Source organism: Lactuca serriola, chromosome 1 (genome assembly GCF_051521515.1).
Source record: "Lactuca serriola cultivar US96UC23 chromosome 1, Lser_US96UC23_V15, whole genome shotgun sequence".
NCBI lineage: Eukaryota > Viridiplantae > Streptophyta > Magnoliopsida > Asterales > Asteraceae > Lactuca > Lactuca serriola.
The window spans coordinates 89,334,352-89,355,278 of record NC_136408.1 but is presented as its reverse complement, the minus strand read 5'-3'; the positions used below and the strand labels follow the sequence as shown (position 1 = coordinate 89,355,278).

Below are 20,927 nucleotides of genomic sequence, written 5' to 3'. Positions count from 1 at the left end.
CAAACTCGAAAAACATGACAACCACATGCTTAATCGTGTCGATTTATGAACACGAACACGAGACGACATCGTATTTTTTAATCTTGACACAAACACAAATTCAAATTTTGATTTCGTCTCGATTTCGTTTCGTCTTATGTATTTTTGTCGTGTCGTGTCATAAATTGACACCCCTATCACATACCCTAAGCCACGATATAACCAAGTACTCTAGTAGTTTTTATTTTATTTTCTGTTAGAAATTTCTTTTGCTTGGCATGTATCTCCAAAATACATATAATCATACAGGATCTGAACTTTTAAGAGATGAGAATTTTTAAAATCTAATCTTTTAAGAGATCAGAGTGGGAGGGAAAATGGACGCACAGAAAGAGAAGCGGAAAATAAGTTTTCGAAAAATTAGCGTATATCCAAAACCTGCTCTTTTTTTTTATATATTTAGATACAACTCATTCTTTTAAAAATTAAGAGGCTATGACAATGAGAGATAAAAATTAGGAGGCTAGTATATGCTCTTAATCTCTTAATTAAAAAAATTAAGAGACTACCACACGACCTTTAATATATCTAATTGCAATGACATAATACATGTCTTTGAGCATGGACAGAACCTTGTCGAACATTACCAACTCTTTGACTTCTCCAATGAGACATCTCTTAAGATTTCTATCATGCTCTCACTCTTGATGTTTTTAAAATGATAATTATTGTTTTCAAGGTAATATAATTTTTTTCTTAATCTAGTTTTATTTTAATATTTTTTTTATTTAATGTTATGTATACCCATTGTTATTGTTGTTTAATTTAGAATATTGGTCTTTTCGACATTTTCAATTATTTAAAAGATAGTTTTCCAACCTTTTATATAACAAATAATGATTTTAACTTTTTAATTAACAAATAATGATGTTTAACCTTTTAATTAACAGATGAAGATAATTAATAAAATCTAAATTTATCACTTTTTTGTTATTAAAAATGAATAAATAAACATTCTCAAGCAATTAAAATGCTTTCAGTTAAGTTTTTGGATGTGATGAACAAAAAATTCAAATTAATGTAGATACATAAATAGATATATAATTATATATGCAGTTTGTCAAATCAACATGGTTAAAAAAACAAAAAAAAATGGCAAATTTTACCATTCACGTAATAAAATCCAACAAAATAAATTTAATTTCGAAAAATAATCAAGAAAAGAATACAAAAAATCAAGAACAACAAGAGTATCTGGTTTGATCTTGCTTAGATCCAGCATCACCATCATTTGGAAGAGTGACCCTGTTTAAAGATAACTCGGCTTTATATGAATCTGAATTCAAAACTTTTCTGCTAACATTGTTGTAAATCTCACGAATCACCATTTCAAAAGCTGTTTTCACATTTGTTGAATCGAGTGCTGATGTTTCCATGAAGAACAATCCGTTTTTTTCTGCAAGGTTCTTGCCATCTTCAACAGACACAGCTCTGATGTTGTTCAGATCGCATTTGTTTCCCACTAACATTCTTGCCACTGTTGTCTCTGAATGAGCTGCATTATAAGGAATGAAATCTGTTAAAGGAATTGGAATTTGAAATTGGATATGACAAATTCAGGATTTGAACTGGAAGATCCCAAATTATGAATCCAATCAGAGTTTTTCTACATGGGATTAAATCACATCACCTCAGATTCATGTGATCATGTCCATAAGTGTTCAAATTCAGTCAAAAACATTTTCAAAACACTTGTATGCATCTCGATCTAGCTAGAAACGATTCAAATGAATTGATCCAAAGCACATAATGAACGAATTAAGCTAAAGCAAAACGAGATCAGATCGTAGTAAATTAAACTCACTATTGAGCTCCTCGAGCCATCGGGAGACGCTATCGAATGTGGTGCTCCGGGAAATATCGTAAACAATTAGGGCACCAACGGCACCACGGTAGTAAGCGGAGGTGACTGCACGGAAGCGTTCCTGGCCTGCGGTGTCCCAAATCTGAGCCTTGACCTCCTTCCCGTCGATTTCCATGCTCTGAGTTTGAAACTCGACTCCGATTGTAGCTTTGGAATGCATATTGAACTCATTTCGAGCGTAACGAGATAGCAGGTTTGATTTTCCGACTGCTGAGTCTCCGATGATGACTACTTTGAACAAGTACTCCTCTCCTTCGTCGTCCGATGAGTCCATTTTTGTGGAGTTGTGATCTGTTGGTGAAATTAAGAAAGATTTGGGGTTTAATTGTTTGATTGAATTTGTAATTTTGTAGTTGTGATTCTGATTTGGGAGGGTGGACAGCAAGAAACGGTTGAAGAAAGGCTGGCAGAGTTGCAGAGACAGAGATGCTTTTATTATTGGACCCCATTTTCGGTCGCCAAATTACTCAAAAAAAAATTATAAAGAAAAAAGAAAATGCAAATTTCCTCCATATGATATTTAATAAAATATTTTTAGTTTCACAAGAAGTCAATCTTTCACCACTATTCGTTCTATATTTGTCACTTTTCAATAAAAATGCTATACATAAAAGATATTAAAAAAAAAAAACACCACTAACAATGAAAGATAATCCCAATTGGAATGAGGTATGAGAGGTAATGATGTGGTCGTGTTTTTTTTTTTTTTTTTAAATATATATTTTATTATATACCTCTTCTATTTTATTCTAATTGGAATTACCAATGAGTTTGCTATTATAATGATAATGTGTAAATAGGAGAATAGAAAATTAAGTCATGTTACTTCATCAAGAAGCATAGAATAACACAGAGAATAAAACATAATATTAAACTAAACAAATAAAGTGTTTCAAATTAAATTACACAAAAATAGTTTTCCAAACAACTTAAAACCCCAATTGTTATCTACCATTAGAAGCCTTAGACTCTACCAAGATACCATCGGATCCCTTCTCACTCTTGTCCATTGAATTCCTAAACAAGAATCCTCACATTCTCATATACATTTTACCACATTTAGTTATCTATGTATTTCTCATATGATTAGCATTTTATGCAACTCTCAATTTTGTGTTATCACAACATAAATACCAATTGGGTTATAATACTAATTGTTTTCCTTACTATGAAAGATAAAGTTTTTCATTAATCATTTAAATGGTAGATCCACGATATAAGCTTCAATGACTCCTTCGAATGTTCATTGGGATGAGTTGTTTTCGACATTTTTGGGATCATTTGCATGACAAAGATTGATGTAAAAAATTTAATACATCCGAGAGCATATAAGATATTGTTGGTAATTCTAATATCCAATAATGATTTATGTGAGCTAACATTTATATTTGATGTTGTGAAAATGTCAGTTGGGTTCCTTTATGATGTTACCTTCCAAATGATCGATCGGATACATCAAGTAGCGTGACACAACGCCATGAAGTGTATCATTTGAGTATATGTCAAGACAAACTTTCCAATCGAAAAAATTATGTTCAAGCCTAATGTTATAGATGAACTTTATGAAGGCTATCCATTAACAAGCTTATGGGGCCTATGTAGATTGTTATGACGAGTGCTTGAATTTTTTTTGTCTTGTAGCGAGAGGCACCAGAAGTAATATTCATTAAAAAATTCACATAATTTACCAAAGGATATTATCTGTAGTTGAGACTTGAGATTGATCTAAAATGGGCTAGTTCCATGAAAAGTTTTTTATGTCTACATGTTCCAAAAATAAAATTAGTTAATGAATAATAAGAGGGCGTGAGAAAGGGTGCAAAATGGTCATTTTAGGTATTTAGATTTCGTTTGACTATTGTTAAAGGACTATCACGACAATAGTTAGAACATTTGAAAATATTGTGAAAATATGCATACTTTTGCTTAAATAGATTGTTACGATGAATGCGATACAATATAATTAATCGGACCCACGAAGAAATAGATCATTCAAATAAGATTTTTCAAAGTTTCATGAAATATCTTCAAAATAGTCTAGTAGTACGTTCAAACAGACTTTATCATTAACTTCATTCTCACTTGGTTGAGCATATTTGATCAAATAGTGATGACGGATAAAAACATTACTACATTGTAATTTTTTTTCTTGCTATAATGAGAAACTATGATTTATGTACTAGTTAAACTTCCAACATATTCATTTATATAAAAAAATGGTAAATACGATATAAATTGAAATTAATATGACCATAAGTCCATAAATAAGTTAAGAATTTTGCTTTTATTATAACGAAAATATATTAAGAACTTCGATTGTTGAATTGATGCAAATTGACATAAAGATTATAAAAATGATATATCTTTTCCCTTTTGCACTAACCTTCCACTTGGGTAGCTCTTTGCTAACAAGTAATTTATCTGTTTTACATTAAAGTTGACTATCGGGTATGAGTGGATTGTTTTGTTAGGATTCAATATTCGGACCTTGGATAATACTTGATTATTTAAATTGGATTTTAATTTTAAAAAATTCAGAATCAAACGTTCACATCAAGTTTAAGACCTAAAAGATTGGTAAGAATTTTTCGAAAAGTCAGAAGTCAGAAAGCATGCTGGAGTTGGTAAACTAAATACATCCAGTCAAAATTGTTGTCTGCATATAAGAATTGTCAACGATTCTTTTACTGACCCGATCCGACCCGATTCGATAACTCAATCAATTTGTGCTTCCTTCTTGTCATCAATAATTCAAAACGACTCCAAATTTAGAGGTAATTTTGGTGTCTTCACCTGTCGAATCGGTTACTAGTCAACACTCTATACCCGATTACTGAAGTTTCAAAGTCTCAACTTGGTATTAAATTCACGCGTTTATGGTATTTGATCCAATTGGTTCATCTTGATTTGGTTTCTGTTTTAGTTATAAATCAGAATCAAGAGTTCTTCTGCGGTTGGACTTGGAGATTCGTGATTAGTTGGTAATTTGATGGATTATTCTCAGAAGCCGATTGAGTTGAGAGCTTTCGATTCATTAGGATTAGGGTTTGATTTCGCTAGCGATTTCCGGTTAAAGTTTGCGAAGGCGTGTCCGGGTGGTGGGCGGTTGGTGCAGCTTGATGAGTCGAGGAAGAGAGACATCGTTTTACCTGGCGGCGGCGCCACCATTTCTGGCGTTTCTGTGGATATTCATTGCGATAAAGGCGATCATGTTCGATTTAAATCTGATGTTTTGGAGTTCAATCAGGTGATAGAATTTTTTCTTCAACTGTTCTCTCGCATAATCAATCTATTCTTCATCCGTTTCACGTGAATTCAACATTTGTGGTCGATTATCCTCTGTTAAACATGGAGTGAATAGCATTTCTATGGCTTGTTAACCCTGCAAGCAAGCCTGTGTAGATGGATTTGACTTTTGAGCTTGAATATTATCAATTCCAATTTCAATTATGAAAATGAAATCAAAACCTATAACAAGTTAGAATTGGAATCGATTGAACCACTGGTGTGCTTTTAATAATGGAAAAAAAAACATTACAGAGTTAATAAGCACCTATGATGATTATGTTTATACATTCTTACCAACTATAATGACTTATACTTTCATCAATTGTTTCAAATGTCGATTATGGTGTCTGCAAAAGTGTGTCAAACTTCATCTAACTATCTTTCTTTTCATGTTTCAATCATTTTGTGTTGCAGATGTCAGAATTACTTAATCAAAAAGCATCAGTACAAGGAAAAGTGCCTTCAGGATACTTCAATGCATTATTTGATCTAAGTGGTGCATGGTTAAATGATGTAGCAGATGCCAAACATCTTGCTTTTGATGGCTATTTTATCTCCCTCTACTATTTGCACCTTACAGCATCTCCATTAGTACTCCAAGAAAGGGTAAAAAAGTCAGTTCCTACTCATTGGAATCCCGCGTTATTAGCCAGGTAAAGAAACTTACAATAAACAGTAAATACGTTTTAAAAATCTAATCATATTATAAACTCCAGTATTTGGAATCATAAAAATGGAAGCAATATATTACAATTAGGAGGAATCCTATGCTGTTTATCTTGTTCAGACCTAAATCTTTACAAAATTACCCATACAAACATATTACCCAATCAAGCACTTTATCCATACAAGACTTAACAGGAAAAACAAAGAAACTGACTAAATGACCATTTTACCCTTCTACTTGGAAACAATGCTGAACAACAATTGATTGTTTATTTAATGGAGAATGATACAAATGCAATTGTATATTTGTATATCAAGTCATTAAGTCAATTAAGTTAAAAAGAAACAGAATTTTGTGTATGCTTATTGTTTATGTATGTATGTATGTATGACAGGTTCATTCAGACATATGGGACCCACATTTTAGTAGGGATGGGTATTGGAGGGCAAGATATTATATGTGTTAAACAAAAATCATCTTCCACAATTTCACCCACAGAGCTTAGAGGACATTTAGAGGATCTTGGAGACTGTTTATTCTTAGATGGAGCAAGTCCTTCTTTACCCGAAAGAAAAACAAAAGATGGCAAACAAAAAGTAAAATTTTAAAATCATGTTTCTACATCTTAAATTTTTATTTATTTTTTTTAGTTTTCAGTTAATAATTCAGAAATATATTTTCAGATTCCAGAGGTTTTCAGCCGAATGTTGGAGCCACATACCATTCAGTTTACTAACATCACAGAAACTTCAAGCAAAGATGTAAGTTTGAAAATAAATAAAAAAGTAAATTACACAAATGGTCCCTGTGGTTTGGGGTAATCTATGTGTTTGGTCCCTAACTTTCTTTTTTAACTTGTACATCCCCTATGGTATGTTTTTATTGTCTTTGGTCCATCACAGACATAAAAAGACTATTTTGCCCTTGATATATGGTTTGTAATAGAATGGTTGAAACTGGAACAGGGACTCACGATTATCGGGTCTAAGAGGGGCGGAGATGTCTTTTCAAAAAGTCACATGAAGTGGCTTCAGACAGTGGCTGCTAGCCCTGAAGCAATACGGTTCAAGTTTGTTCCAATTACTTCTCTTCTGAATGGGGTTCCCGGGAGTGGATATCTTAGCCATGCAATCAACTTATATTTACGCTGTAAGTTAAATGACCATTTTACCCTTACATTTCACAAAATAAGTTTTTGGCTTAACCCATTAAGTCATTTGTCTATATTAACCCTCAAGTGCAGTATGGATAAACAATTGTATACACAAATATTGTTTTTTTTTGTCATGGGTAAATGACCATTTTAGCCTTTTCATTGTTAATCAGACAAGCCTACACCAGAAGATTTACAATGTTTCTTGGAGTTTCAAGTTCCTAGACAGTGGGCCCCACTTTTTTGCGACCTACCTCTTCGTCATCAACAAAGAATGACGTCATACCCTTGGCTTCAGTTTGCTTTCTTGGGTCCTAAAGTCCACATTAGTACAACTCAGGTATACAGATTTTTATCTGTATCAATTAAGTCATTATAAATATATATTTTTTAATATAACATGATAATAATAATAATAATAATGGGTAATTTACTATTTTTAGGTTTCGAGTAACAAAAAACCGATAATTGGTCTACGATTGTTTCTAGAAGGGAAGAAAAGCAACCGATTAGCAGTGCACGTGCAACATCTCTCAAGCCTCCCAAACATCATGACGACTAACACACCGCCGTCCGCCGTCCGGCCATGTCAGTGGCGGGGGTCCGACGATTTCGAATCCACCGCCCAATTCCTGGAACCAATCAGATGGAAGCGATACTCCAACATCTGTTCGTCAGTAGTGAAACACGATCCAAACTGGTTACAAGGAACAGGAGGCGGAGGAGTATTTATCGTCACCGGAGCTCAGCTCGTAACAAAGGGGAAATGGCCGAAAACGGTGTTGCACCTCCGGCTACTCTTCACTCACCTTCCTCATTGCACGATTAGGAAAACGGAATGGGCAGGTGCGGAAACCCTAGGTCGGAAATCGAGTATTTTCACGAATCTGAGCTCGACTTTTACTTTTACGCAAAGGTCGGTGGCTGATACGCCTAAGCAGCTTCCGGCGACGATTAACTCCGGGGTGTATCCTGATGGGCCGCCGGTGCCGATCCGGTCGACGAAGATGAGAAAGTATGTGGATATTGAAGAGGTGGTGCGGGGGTCGCATGATATGCCGGGGCATTGGTTGGTGACCGGCGGGAAGTTGGTGATGGACGGCGGGAAGATAGGATTACACGTGAAGTTTGCTTTATTGGATTTTCCTGAAGATGAGTGATCTTTTTGTTGTGTATATATGGAGTGTGATATGGTATTTATTTTATTGTACATAAAGACGATCTATAAGATAAGATATAGGAAAAGCGGCATTCAGTATGTTTATTAGAGTTATGACTTATGAGTAGATAAAAAGGAGGTATCGAAACGAACAGTGTTACAGTGAACGGATTAGTTGATATACTGATTTATTTTATTAAAATAATGATTGTTTTTTAACAAAGGGTTTTAGATGTTTGAAAATATGTCATGACTAATCGGTTTGATTATAGTATACAACTATACATGCATGTAAATCGTATTTTTCTCAGCTAGACTTGATTGCCCAAAGAAATCATTGAACGTGCTACCAAGGTGTCCCATTGATTTTGAAAGGTCAAAAAATAAAAACTGAGTCCTAAGTAAACATTTCTTATATATAAACAAAATATATTAATACCACTAATACCACGATAAGTCAATAAATGTTATAAAAACAACCAAAATAAAAAAAACGATAATACAATATATAATCTTACATAGTTACATTAATCGTGAAACTCTCATAGGATTTTTGGAAGCAAATTTGATCACCAATTCTCCGTAATCAGTATTATTCAATATATCGTTCTCAATAGCTATCATTGTTAATTCATTAAGTATTTCTTATGATATTGTAGATCGTAAGTATGACTTTAACAATTTCAGTTTTAAGAAACTTCTTTCTATAGAAGTCACTATTACTAAAATAATCAACAAAACTTTATATGTGATAATTGCATTAGAAAAACAATCATCTTTTTTCATATATTTTAAAACATCGATGAGGTTGATAGTTTCACTCGGTAAAAAATCGTCAAGCAACTTTAACTCTAGATAAAGTTAATTATAAAGTTAATTTATATCAATATCAGATCGTTCATCATACTTAAGTGTGCTTCCAAACGGATACAACACAAGTTAAGATATTTGTCATCAAATTCCTTTAACTGTTTTGGAAATAAAAAACCAAAATTCGTTTCATATTCTATATTGTTCAAATCTTGTTTTAAGAGAAGTTTTCACTTGATCAATAACATATATAAAAAGTAATCAACATTAAAGTTCTCCTAGGGTGAAAGTATAGTGTCTTGATTACTTGAATTCTCATCAAATTGTTTTTCCAATGAATGAGACACTTTTGAGGGAATATTAGATCAATATTCATTTCAATCGAAAGTTGTTTAGAATTAGCAACCTCCTTAGAGAACCATGTTTCTCTAAACTCCTCGGAGAGCTCGATCAAAATATTCACTTATTTAATAAAAACATCAAAAGAAGCATATCATCAAATTGCAAATTTTTACTAAAAAGTTCATTATGTATAGTATTTAATACCAAAAGACTATTGATACCAATAGCTCAAATTCACCATGTTTATTCTTTGCTAGCGATTTAACTTCATTTCGTATTTTAGCATCAGTGTCTTTAAAACTAACGTGGATACATTAAACTTAAACTTATATATGTGTATGACATGGACCTGTAGGTCGCCCATGACTTCTTGTACACCATCTCATACACTAGTTAACACGAATGTCAAAATGAACTCAACCATAAGCGATTCATATATGGACACCACATACTATCTTAGCCTCATCGACACCATGCAATATCTCACTTTTACTAGACCCTATATTTCTTATGCCACGGAACAAATTTTCCTACACGCCTGTGTGATGACAATCTTATTTCATGGTCTAATAAGTGACAACTCATTCTCTCCCATCTAGGGGCGAGCATTTGGATATCCGGACCAGACCTAGACTCGATAAGCATCCGCATGTCTGGTACAAGATCTATCAATTTCTACAAAACCAATATGATCCAAGAGCCGGTCCTGTTTAGTCCAAATGCATCCAAGAACCGAGTAAGCTACTCTCAACATGTCCGGTCTAAGGTCTACCAATTTCTATCAAACCGGTCTGTCCAAGCGCCGGTCCGGTCTGGTCTAAATGTTTGCCCATGCTCTTGTCTAGTGTTGTCTTCAAGCCCTTTGCTTACATAATCTTCTTAAGCTACACTGTTCTCTTACATGTCCAACCCAAACAAAAACATATCAAACACGAGAATGAAATGCAATCAACTCATTTATTAAGGTCAATGTGATATTTTTTTACACACATTGTGCTTATTCTACATCAACATTATGGTTTCTAACATCATAATCACCACTAAAGTACAAGTTGTTACAGCATTTGAGGTGGAATCTCCACTCTCCAAACCATAAAGTACAACTCATTACAACGGTTGAGGTCGAGTCTGCACAATAAACACATCTTTACCCACCAAGCATCCTTCAACATCCTGAGCACACCCAAATTTCCGTTCAAGAAACAACCCCACAGACCCAAGCTTCTGCCCTAATTGTTGCCGGAAAACCGAATTCACAGTCAACGGCTTCTTACTATAGTCAACTGTCAACCGGAGCACCTCCCCATCCGCCACACCACCCACCACCATCTCCTCACTGAAATTCGCAAACGCCAGCGTCCTCACCACCCCGTCAAACTTCCCAGAAGAGATCCGCCACGGCGTTCCTCTGGTGCCAGAGGCTAGCGTTTCACCGAGTCCAGGCGCGATCTCGGCTTCAACCAAGTTACAATCGTTGTCCGTCGGACTGACCGTGTGCAGCACAAACGAGAGATCCGGCGAAAGCATCTCCTGAACCAAAACCGCCATCGTCGCCGCTTTTTGTGGCACGCCGGCGACTCTCCGGCTCAAAACCGCTCGTCGCGTGTATAAAGACGCCCAAACCCGACTAACCGCGTTCCCAAAATTGACCGGATTTGAAAGCGTGACATTAGGGATTGAATCGTATAGCCCCGCCGCCGACATTCCCGCCAAATCCTCGACGTTAGCACTTGATCTTACGATTAAACGTGCGTTTCCCTCGAACAATTCTCCCAAACTTTCAAGGATTCGATTCGGAAGCTTCAAGGAGGCGATCAAATTTTGAAGCTCGTTGCAGAGCTTGTCGAGATCTCCACCTTCCATTTTTGCAGTTTCGAGCTGTTCTAATAATGATTCAAAAGCTTCTTTTGATTTGTTTTCTTCTATTGCGAGTTCCATGGTGCCGAAAGGAATCACTGCTCCATTTGGGACATTAAAAGCAGCAGGAACTCCTTGATCGCTATAAACTGTATTGAATCAAGAAACTGAATCATAATCGATGAAAATAACATCGTTTTTATGAAGAAAAAAAAAGATGGAAATTTTTAATTTTACTATTTTGACCTTTAGCAGAAACCGCAGCTAGAGAAGCTAAGCTACCACAAGCAGCTGCCTTTGCACCAGAAGTTTGTACATCTGCATTTGCAAGTTGTATGATTCCAGCCTTTGAAATACCCTTCAAATGAAACATCACATGGTTATTAAACGTAAATTTTATCATCTTTGGGGTTAATAAAGTCATTATGTGTTACCTGACTTGAGTAGATGGATTTGGAAACAGAATCTTTTGGAGTCCCATTTGATGAAGCTTCCACAGGGCCATCCCTAATTCCGTCCTCCACCGTGGACGGAATCACATTGACCCCCGACGGGGATGCTTCTAACCTGCAAAACAAAAGAACATAAGGTAATGTTTGGTTCCTGGATTCCGGCAGAATCGGACTCCCTGATTCCATTCCGGTGGAATTGGAATCCTGGATTCCATTACTGACCTAACATATTTCCCCTCGAGCTTTTTGATACTAGCGATTTTATCATCATCTTCACACGTCACAAATGCAACTTTCTCCTATAAAACAATCAACCAAATCACAATATTAACAAAATATAATAATAATAATAATAATAATAATAATAAACTTACTTGTCGGGCCCGCACACCAAGATGTGACAAATGAGGCAACTCCTGGAGTAGAATGACTCCCACAATATTACTCCCTGCAGCTGTCACCTACATGTTGTTACAAAACAGTTAGCCTTCTAGAAACATCAGTAGTTGTTAGATGAATCTGATCCAAGGGTTGTGATTGAGTAGAAAGAAAAAGACTATTCTAACCTCCTCATCTCCATCAGCTTTGCTGACCATAAGAATAACAGGTCCTGTAACAGATGATGGAAGTATACCCGGTATTATTTTTTCAACCTGGTAAAAACAACATGATTGAGAAATATCAAATATAATAATCAAATTTAAAAAAAAAATGAGGTCTAATTATTATTATTATTATTTTTTTATGTAAGTTACCTGTATTAATGTTCCATGAGCCAATCCAGGGACAAGAACGTCAAAACCTTGAGACCCGAGTGTAGTTCTAACTGCTTTTAAAAGCATCGTGCAAAGTTTGGAAACTTGAAAAATTATTCTAAACACCAAAATATTAAAGTTAGAAAATTTATATTATCTGATATTTTAATAATTATTAAAAGTTCTCATTATACCCGGATCGAATCTCTGCTTCAGTGAATGTTCGTACACTATTTTCGGGAATTCCAAGAGCTTTTCCCAATATCTACAAGAATCATAAGAATAATCTTGTGAAACAAATTTAATATAAAAGTAACTTTTACAAAAAGTTAAAAAGTTATATACACTGAAAGCTGAAAGTAAAAAGTAAAAAAGGTACCTCTACTTTTGGAGGGAAAATTTGAAGAAGTGCTTCCGAGTATTCATCAATGAGTCTTTTTGATCTGTCTAATGTAGCTTTAATCCTTAAAGCCCAAATTCTTTTCCCATCTTCACTACCTTTAGAACAAATACAACAATGCTTATTTTGTTATTACAAACAAAGTTAAATCATTTTTAAAAATAAATAAATAAAAAAGAGGAAAAGGCACCTTCTTTTTCTGATAAACCTCTTTCTTTCCAAGCAAGAAGTTCACTTTCAATTGCTTTACATTCTTGTAATTTCCACCCGGATAATCCTAGCTGGCGAATGCCCACAACAAGAGCATTTATCGGGTCATTCCATGAGTCAACATTTTTTGAATTCACATTCTCTCCAAGCCATTGGGCCCCACCACCAGCTTCAAGTGCATTCAAATATCTACATTTTATCAATCATTTTCAGACAAAGATAAAGGTTGTGAAATTGGTTTTTTAGATGTAGGGGTAAAATGGTCATTTAGTCTAGTTCAGACGGTTTATTCAGTCTAGAAAAGATACCTGCTCATGAGAACAAATGCATAGTCCTCAAGTCCAATCTCCACAAGGCGCCACTATAAAAGGGAAAACAAAATTTAACATAAGGTTGAGAAGGGCATTTACGTCTTTTTTCACACAAATGGAAAAAAACATTACCTTTTGGCGCATTGCTATTGCAGTATCGGGGGCATCATTTCGGATACCACTTTCAAGACCTTTTGTAACTATTTCTCTAAGACTATTTAATGATTTTATTGTATTCATCAATATTTCTACTCCATTTCCTTTTGAAACTTCGGGTGTTCCTTGAAAATTATCCAATGCCTATAAAATCATATAAAAATATAAATTATGAAGAGAATTATAAAAACATTAAAAGATCTACAAAATTCATCCACAACCTTGAGTCATGAATTAAATGGTGTTTGTCCGGATAAAGTGATGTACACACAAAGTAAGTTTCTTTTTGGACCGAATCAAAATGACCATTTTACCCCTCTGTTTATGATAATATGGAATAAAAAGAATACCTTCTTGCAATCCAAGAATGATGAGAGCTTTTCTTTTCTCTTTTCATCAAATGATTCTTTAATAGATTCAAGTTGTTCAGTAAGGCTGCAAATTTGAAGTGATTAATGTCCAATCATTTGTGGGTGCCATTGAAATATGATAACAGATAACTAACCTTCCAGCATTAAAGAAATCCTTGAGTTCATGATGAAATATTTTAAACTGCTCAACAAATGCTTCATTGTATTCTCCTGGATTTTTAGTGATTCTTTCAAGCATTGCAGCAGTAGCAATTAAATCTTCAGGTCCAGCACATCTGTGAAGCTTGTTTTGTATCGTATGTTTGATTTCTTGCTGAAATGTACACATTCCTAGATAGGTTAAAATGACAAAAATACCCTCAAAACACAAATTTACATCACAATATCACCTTGAGGTTATGTGGAATATCGTTTCTGTGAGCAATATCTCTAATTCGAGTCAAAGGAACAGAAGCTGTGAATTCTGCTTTGAAAGAAGGTAAACATGGATGAATTTTTCGTATTACAAGTAACTCCTGACACATCATCAAACAAAAACATATGTTATAGGTGTAAAAAATTGAAAGAAAAACATCAAAATTGAGTTGAAATCGTATGAATTACCTGTGGTGAAGTATCTTTTCTACTAGAAATTCTTTCCAATTCCCTAAATATAAGTCTTGAAATTTCAGCATGTCTATTTGGCCTATGATGACCTCCATCTTCAAAGCAAGGAATTTGTCCAGTATTAATCCACTGTAAAAAAAAGTTTAAAACTTTAAGAAAATCAAAGAAGCATTTGGTCAAATAAAGTCAATGACACAGAATAAGCACAAAACCTTGAGATAGATAGCTGAATATATGAGAGCATCCAAACGATCCACACCATCCATACTTTCAACCACAAGGTCACGAATAACTTCAAGCTTAATTTTGTGACATAAAAAGAAAAAAAAAATTACATTATTACATTAAGGGTTAATTACTATTCGCTAAAATGACCAAAATGGACACAAAAAGTTACCTTTCTCCACCAATTTCTTCCATTCTTGTCACCTTCAACTAACTTTAATGCCACTCCTTGAAGCCCTGAAGTATCCCAATGTCTTTGTTTTTCTCTATTCCCATGTTCATTTGATTGCATGAATGATGCTTCATTCCCTTTCCATTTTTCCACAAAAGGACTTGTTGTAGTTGTTGCATCTAAATTTAAAGAACCATTGTTGTCTTGAGTTTCATTTACACTTTCTACTTCCACCTCATATTCTTTTCCATCAATAGGTAACAAATTTATGGGCTCATTGGTCATATTCCAATGACAAATCATCTCAAAACTCCCGGATTTTGGCAACTTCAAGACACGATTTTCACCACCTTCCCAAATCAGACTCTTGTCCATTTGTTCAACTACAAATTTGAATTCATAAGTTTCTCCACCTTTACATTCCATGTCACAAATCCAACCGGTTTCTGTCCAATTCAATTGCTTCTTCTTTTTCCATGATCCGAATTCTTTTGTGGACCCCAAGACTCCAACGTGTTCACCAAATTTGACTTGATGGTCTAGCCGGAGAGTCAGGTTGACCTTTCCATGAGAGGTTTTTGACTTCATTCCTGTTTCACCGGTTTCTTCTTCTCTGGAGAACACATGGTGTTAGGTTAGTTACTTCTGTGATGTTTCTTTTAGACATTTTGTCGAACATGTAATGTGCTATAGAGAAACACTGATCGATAGATATAATCAAGTAAGCATATGATAATACCGAAGTAAAGATGAGATAGTAGAATTCATGGCCCGAATCAATACCATCAATACATTCATAGTTCTAAAACACAGAAATGAAGGGAATTTATCACAAATAAATATCGAAATTGTGAAGAAACGACGAGAAACCTGGTTTGGGTGGACACGGCACGAACGATGGGAGAAGATTTATGTTGAAATCCCAAATAATGGCCACGATGAGGAGTTACTCTTGGCTTTGAAAACCCCACAACCCGGAAAGTTCTTTGCTGGTTATGGTGACGGAGGAATCTGAATTCCCTTGCGGATTGGGTTTCTAAAGGAGATGGATTCTTGGTGGCAGAGTAACAATTGAGCACACGCAGAGAATCCATTGGAAAATATTGAAAATGTAGAGAAGTTCTTTGATTGTGAAGCTTGGAAGGAGTGTGTTGAAGATATTAAGGGGTTGATGAACACGTGGAAGATGGGTTCATCAAATCCCCATGAGCGATCTAAAGATGAGCATTTATTAAAGATTTTGTGTTAATTAAAGAGTCTTGACCCTTCATTTCGTGGATATATTGGTATATATGAAGACCGTATGATCACGGCGTCTTCTTGCACTTTTTTTCATATGTTTGTCGGCATAAAAAATAATAATTGAAACCAGATATTTAATTAGGCTTTTTTTTTTTTTTGAGTTGTAGTACCTTCCATTCACAATGAGGGTTTATATAAAACACTATTCCCTCACATGGAGGCGGATACACATATTTGGTATTTATAGCAATTGCTTTTTTTTTTTAACAACCAATTTTATAAAAGGATGCCCACTAGCAAGGAGCTAGAAGGAAAAACCAGGAGCAAACAGTTACAAAAGATTAAAGTCTAAAGAAACAAAAAAAAACGACAAAATGCAAACATAACTTAGAAACAATTGAACAGAGAGACCGACCCCTCTTTCCACCCATAACTAGTGGCGAGACTATAATGAAAAACCATATGGTTCGATAATTTTTATATAAAAAGTTTTCTATATAACTTCAAAAAATTTATTGGTAAGGTATGTCCTAAATTTTTTCTATGATAGGTCATAAAAAATTTTCTAATAGAAATTTTAGATATCTTAGAAGAATTAGATGGGTCATTGGACCCACCTTCCTTATACATAAACTTGCCCCTGCCGACAACAACCACATTTATCTCTATTTCCAATCCAGAAATGAACCATCGTATTCAACACACTTGAGGGGACATATGAATCTTTGGGAAAGGATGCGATCATTTCGAAACTTCCACAGACACCATATTAGTCCATAACTGATTATTCTAAGCCGTTGTTGTCGTCTAGAAGTACAGCTCCAGTTAGCTAAAAAAGTGAGCCACTCACCCAGATTACTGAGCACTTGATTCGTTATTCCACACCAGTTTAAGATCTTGTCTGTCACCAATCGAGCGGATGGACAACGAGTAAGAATATGGTCAGCACACCTAGATTCATTTATACAAGCACCACAATATATTGTTTATACTTCAACACCTCTTGATCTAAGGGCCTACAGTGATGGATTTTTTTTTTCTGCACTGCCCTACGAAGGAAACAATTTACTTTCAATGGTAGTTCTTTGCACCAAGGAATCAGTGGCAAGGGTAGATTAGGATCTGCTCTTTGATCTATGGCTCTCCTAAGTGCAGATACGGTGTATTTATTAGTTGCATCAAGCTTACATGATCATTTGTCATCTCCATTGACCAGACATATGTTAGCGAGGTCGCTATGAAGATTATTGATGTTCTCATCCAACCCTTGTTGTTATGGGCATGCACTCCAATGCCCTACAAACACACCTTCATAGAATCTATCGGCCACAATACATCGTTTACATGATTCTAAATCAAACAAAGAAGAGTATTTGGATTTTAGAGTTTCTGATCCCACCAATTGATTATACCAGAATTTGCACATTCTCACCCGACTATACTTGTAGCTAGAAAATGTCCTTAATTACAATGTCGTGTTTCGTTAACTCCTTGTTGACCATTGTGATATTGTGTCATACCGTCACACCCCCGAACCGGAACGGCGGAAACGTCCGGGGTGGAGAATGTCATTGTACAGTATCATAACAATTGAATATAAATGAATCAAAGCATTGCAACCATTGTATTGAATATTTAATAAGTTTACATTCTGCTCTAAACATTGTTTACAAAATATCCAATGCAAATGACAGAAATGAATAGCGTGATGCGACGACGTCTCATCCACCAAAAACTCTTGTGGTTACCTGTTTACTGATTTCCTGAGAATACAAGTGATTTTGAAAAGTGTCAACATATAAGTTGGTGACTTCATGAGCATTTTATATGAAAAGGGTTTGTATCTGTTTCGTGAAAATGATAGTGTATACTTTTAGAAAATATGATATTTTCTTTAGAAGTGAGCTGCTAGTCTTAAATCCCAAGACTATGAATGTAAGTAATATTGTACTGTAAAACGATGTTATGAAGTTTTATCTTTATATAAAACTACTTGAATGTATGTTCACCCGTAAAATCAAATGTTTTGTTGATACCCTATGTAAGTTATTATAATCATACTAATACGACTAGTGGCCTGAACGACGTGCTTCGAGCGTCGGAACTGTTACAACATTTGTCACCCTATACATGTCGGTCTAACTGTAGCTAACATTTAGGTGCGGGGTTTTCAATCATGTATAGATCTATACACAAGTGTCACGCTCTCCCTACAAGAGACTCTGGTTATAATTCAGGACTTAACGTGTACTCTAGTAGGTATGGTGAAGCTAAATGTCTCACAACCAGTATCATCCGATTTACGTGAACTGAAAACTCCATTTTCTTGTAAATGAAATAATCATGCCGTTAAATAATTATTTGATTCTTCTGAAATGATAGTGTAGTTTTGTGACTCCCAAACTATACCAATTATAGTTTATCTTGTTTGTTTGTTGAAATTATTTATATAATCTTTTATATAAATACAAAGTTGTTATCTTTGTGTCAAAATATATGACTAAAACATCATATTTTTGGGTTGTAACCCACCAAAATGGTAAAATAACTATAATGTACCCCTTTTTGTTAGAAAAACTATTTTTAGTAAAAAGCTTCCAAAACCTTGTAGTTTTACAAATCATCATTTTTCTTATGATTTTTAAAACATAGAATATGTTTTGCTTTTGTTAGCTTTGCATTCTAAAACTAATATATCACAAATAATTGTATAAAAGCTAGTGATAATCATATTTTGTGCAAATATTGGCTTACACTTTAACATTAAGATGAGTCATGCAAGTAAACAAATTTTGACTTGTATCCCCCCCCTAAAACATGAAAATCTCAATGTGAGTGGGGGTATGAACTCACATTGAGTGGATTTGTGGGTTGTTTGAAGAGATGATGTGAAGATTCCAAGACTAAACACTTGAATGAGGTTGATGAACTTCCTTGGAAATGTTATTATACTAAGGGTTTTAACACATAATAATGTGTGTAAATAGGATGAAATTAACATGAAAATGTATTAGAACACTAGATGATAACGAAAATGCTTACCAAAGCTCTAAGGACCACTTGAAGGAATTAACTCTTGGAGGATTTTGCCCTTGCTTTGAGAGAAGAAAATGAATGAAGATGAAAAAAAGATGATGATTGATGAATGAACCGATATCTCTTATGCTCTACCGAGATCATGGGTTTTCGGTCTTAGGTGTCACCGAAATCATGAGGGGACTTCGGTCCAAGGCTACCGAGATCCTAGGAATTTTGGTGCAAGGACCACCGAGATCCTAGGGTCTTCGGTTCTAATGGGTTCTCGGTCAAGGGGGTTCCCGGTCTTGGGCATGATTTCATGTGACATCCCCATTTTTACGGCCAGAAAAGACTGATTTTATTTATGCTTGTTTAAAAATCAGAATAACATTTTAAAGAAAAGTGTTGTGGAATTTTTTCCCAAAAGAAAATATGATAAAGATTTATCAAAGCATTTCTGAAGAAATGTATTTCATTAAAAACCTCGGGATGTCATGTTCGATACAGATCAAAAGCATAAACAGTACAATATAAGCCTTACTACATTATTTCATATTTACAGGCCTATAATCTGTAATCCCTCATCCCAACATCATATCTATGCTCGTGTGCCACTACATGTAATATAAGAAACTGAGTGGGTCAGGCTTGGGAGCATGGTGAGCACATAGGGTTTTCAACCTACAATAAATAAATTTATTAACTTTATTAAGCCAAGCAAACCCGATTATCCGTTCTCGTTATCCTCACTTTACGTCCCTAAAACATCTAACACAGGGGACCTAGTCTAAGGAATTTCATCGGGGTGACAACACTGCTTCGGGGGTTCCTCAGCAATTTATGTCAAATAAGGCAACCATGTGGGGGATGGAGTACTGCTGGTGAACACTAAGTTCAAATAAACACCTACAGGTTGCGAGCCTGCTAGCGTTCCACTAGACTGTCTAGAATTATCTGTGGTTGTCATCTATACTCCGCTAGATGAATGGATCATCTTAAAACATCGAGGCCTCTCATCATGTTATCACACATCGTCTATTACATCTACCAATGTTTTACCCAACACATTTTGTAGATATAAAATACATATACAGTTTAAATCATTTAAAACATGTATAAAAATCGTTCATCCAGCATAGATAGCAAGCATACAGACAATATGCACACTTAGCACGTAATTTATATAAAATACTTCATATCTATGTGTAAGATGAAAGTAACTATGCACTCACTTGTTAAAGTGACAAATCGAAATTCGAGCAGCGCTTCGCTTCTTAACAATATGATTTCCTTCGACGAAACCTAGTATTATTACCACTAGATTTTAGTCTAATATTTATTGCGACTAGTTATTAGTCTAGATTCGTCATTAACTCAGAGTCTACTTCATGATCTATAAAGTAAGGAACAACCAGGTAGGATTATATCGGAGGTAGGGTCCGTTTGGTATATGAATTATACTGTTTAAAAATCTCACTTTAAACACCTCACTAAATCACAGCCTAGACATCATTCCCGTAAGTAGATCAATTAGTATAACGAATTTGAATCACTAATAAATCTTATTTATAGGTTCATAATAATGATATTATATTTATATATAAGCTATATTTAAAGTATGGTAGACGTATCTCACTTACAACGGATTTTTATTAAAAACCGGGCTTCACTGGAGCAGCGTTTCCGAACCAAAAAGCTCTTCTTCTCAGAGCCGTCGAGTGCTCCATGGCTTTCTTCTAGCGCTAGGGGGGGTTCCCTAGTGCTTAGGGGGGGGGGGGGGTGGGAGGTTTAGAGAGAGAGAGTAGAGAGAAGAAAGAATGGGAAAGGTGT

The 20,927-nt window shown here is 35.0% G+C and overlaps 3 protein-coding genes across 3 annotated transcripts; 1 reads left to right on the top strand and 2 right to left on the bottom strand.

The window, feature by feature from the left end:
• Window positions 1-1,156: 1,156 nt before the first annotated feature.
• LOC145094811 (ras-related protein RABA5c-like) lies at window positions 1,157-2,317 on the bottom strand. Its single transcript, XM_079032841.1, has 2 exons — window positions 1,844-2,317; window positions 1,157-1,534 (listed from the first exon to the last, which is right to left on the bottom strand). Exons 1-2 carry the CDS (start codon window positions 2,175-2,177, stop codon window positions 1,215-1,217), a joined length of 654 nt encoding a protein of 217 aa, XP_078888967.1. The 5' UTR covers window positions 2,178-2,317; the 3' UTR covers window positions 1,157-1,214.
• A 2,347-nt stretch (window positions 2,318-4,664) lies between these two features.
• LOC145094800 (MACPF domain-containing protein At1g14780-like) lies at window positions 4,665-8,413 on the top strand. The gene is made up of 7 exons (XM_079032838.1): window positions 4,665-5,150; window positions 5,606-5,844; window positions 6,253-6,454; window positions 6,542-6,619; window positions 6,824-7,007; window positions 7,185-7,351; window positions 7,455-8,413. Exons 1-7 carry the CDS (start codon window positions 4,893-4,895, stop codon window positions 8,169-8,171), a joined length of 1,845 nt encoding a protein of 614 aa, XP_078888964.1. The 5' UTR covers window positions 4,665-4,892; the 3' UTR covers window positions 8,172-8,413.
• Window positions 8,414-10,260: 1,847 nt separating this feature from the next.
• On the bottom strand, window positions 10,261-16,111 carry PWD (chloroplastidic phosphoglucan, water dikinase (ATGWD3)). The gene is made up of 19 exons (XM_079032833.1): window positions 15,708-16,111; window positions 14,838-15,450; window positions 14,653-14,739; window positions 14,438-14,569; window positions 14,224-14,349; window positions 13,969-14,147; window positions 13,814-13,898; window positions 13,440-13,607; window positions 13,305-13,357; window positions 12,977-13,185; window positions 12,766-12,884; window positions 12,581-12,651; window positions 12,387-12,504; window positions 12,198-12,284; window positions 12,006-12,092; window positions 11,854-11,930; window positions 11,614-11,746; window positions 11,426-11,537; window positions 10,261-11,328 (listed from the first exon to the last, which is right to left on the bottom strand). Exons 1-19 carry the CDS (start codon window positions 15,929-15,931, stop codon window positions 10,430-10,432), a joined length of 3,579 nt encoding a protein of 1,192 aa, XP_078888959.1. The 5' UTR covers window positions 15,932-16,111; the 3' UTR covers window positions 10,261-10,429.
• Between the last annotated feature and the right edge of the window lie 4,816 nt (window positions 16,112-20,927).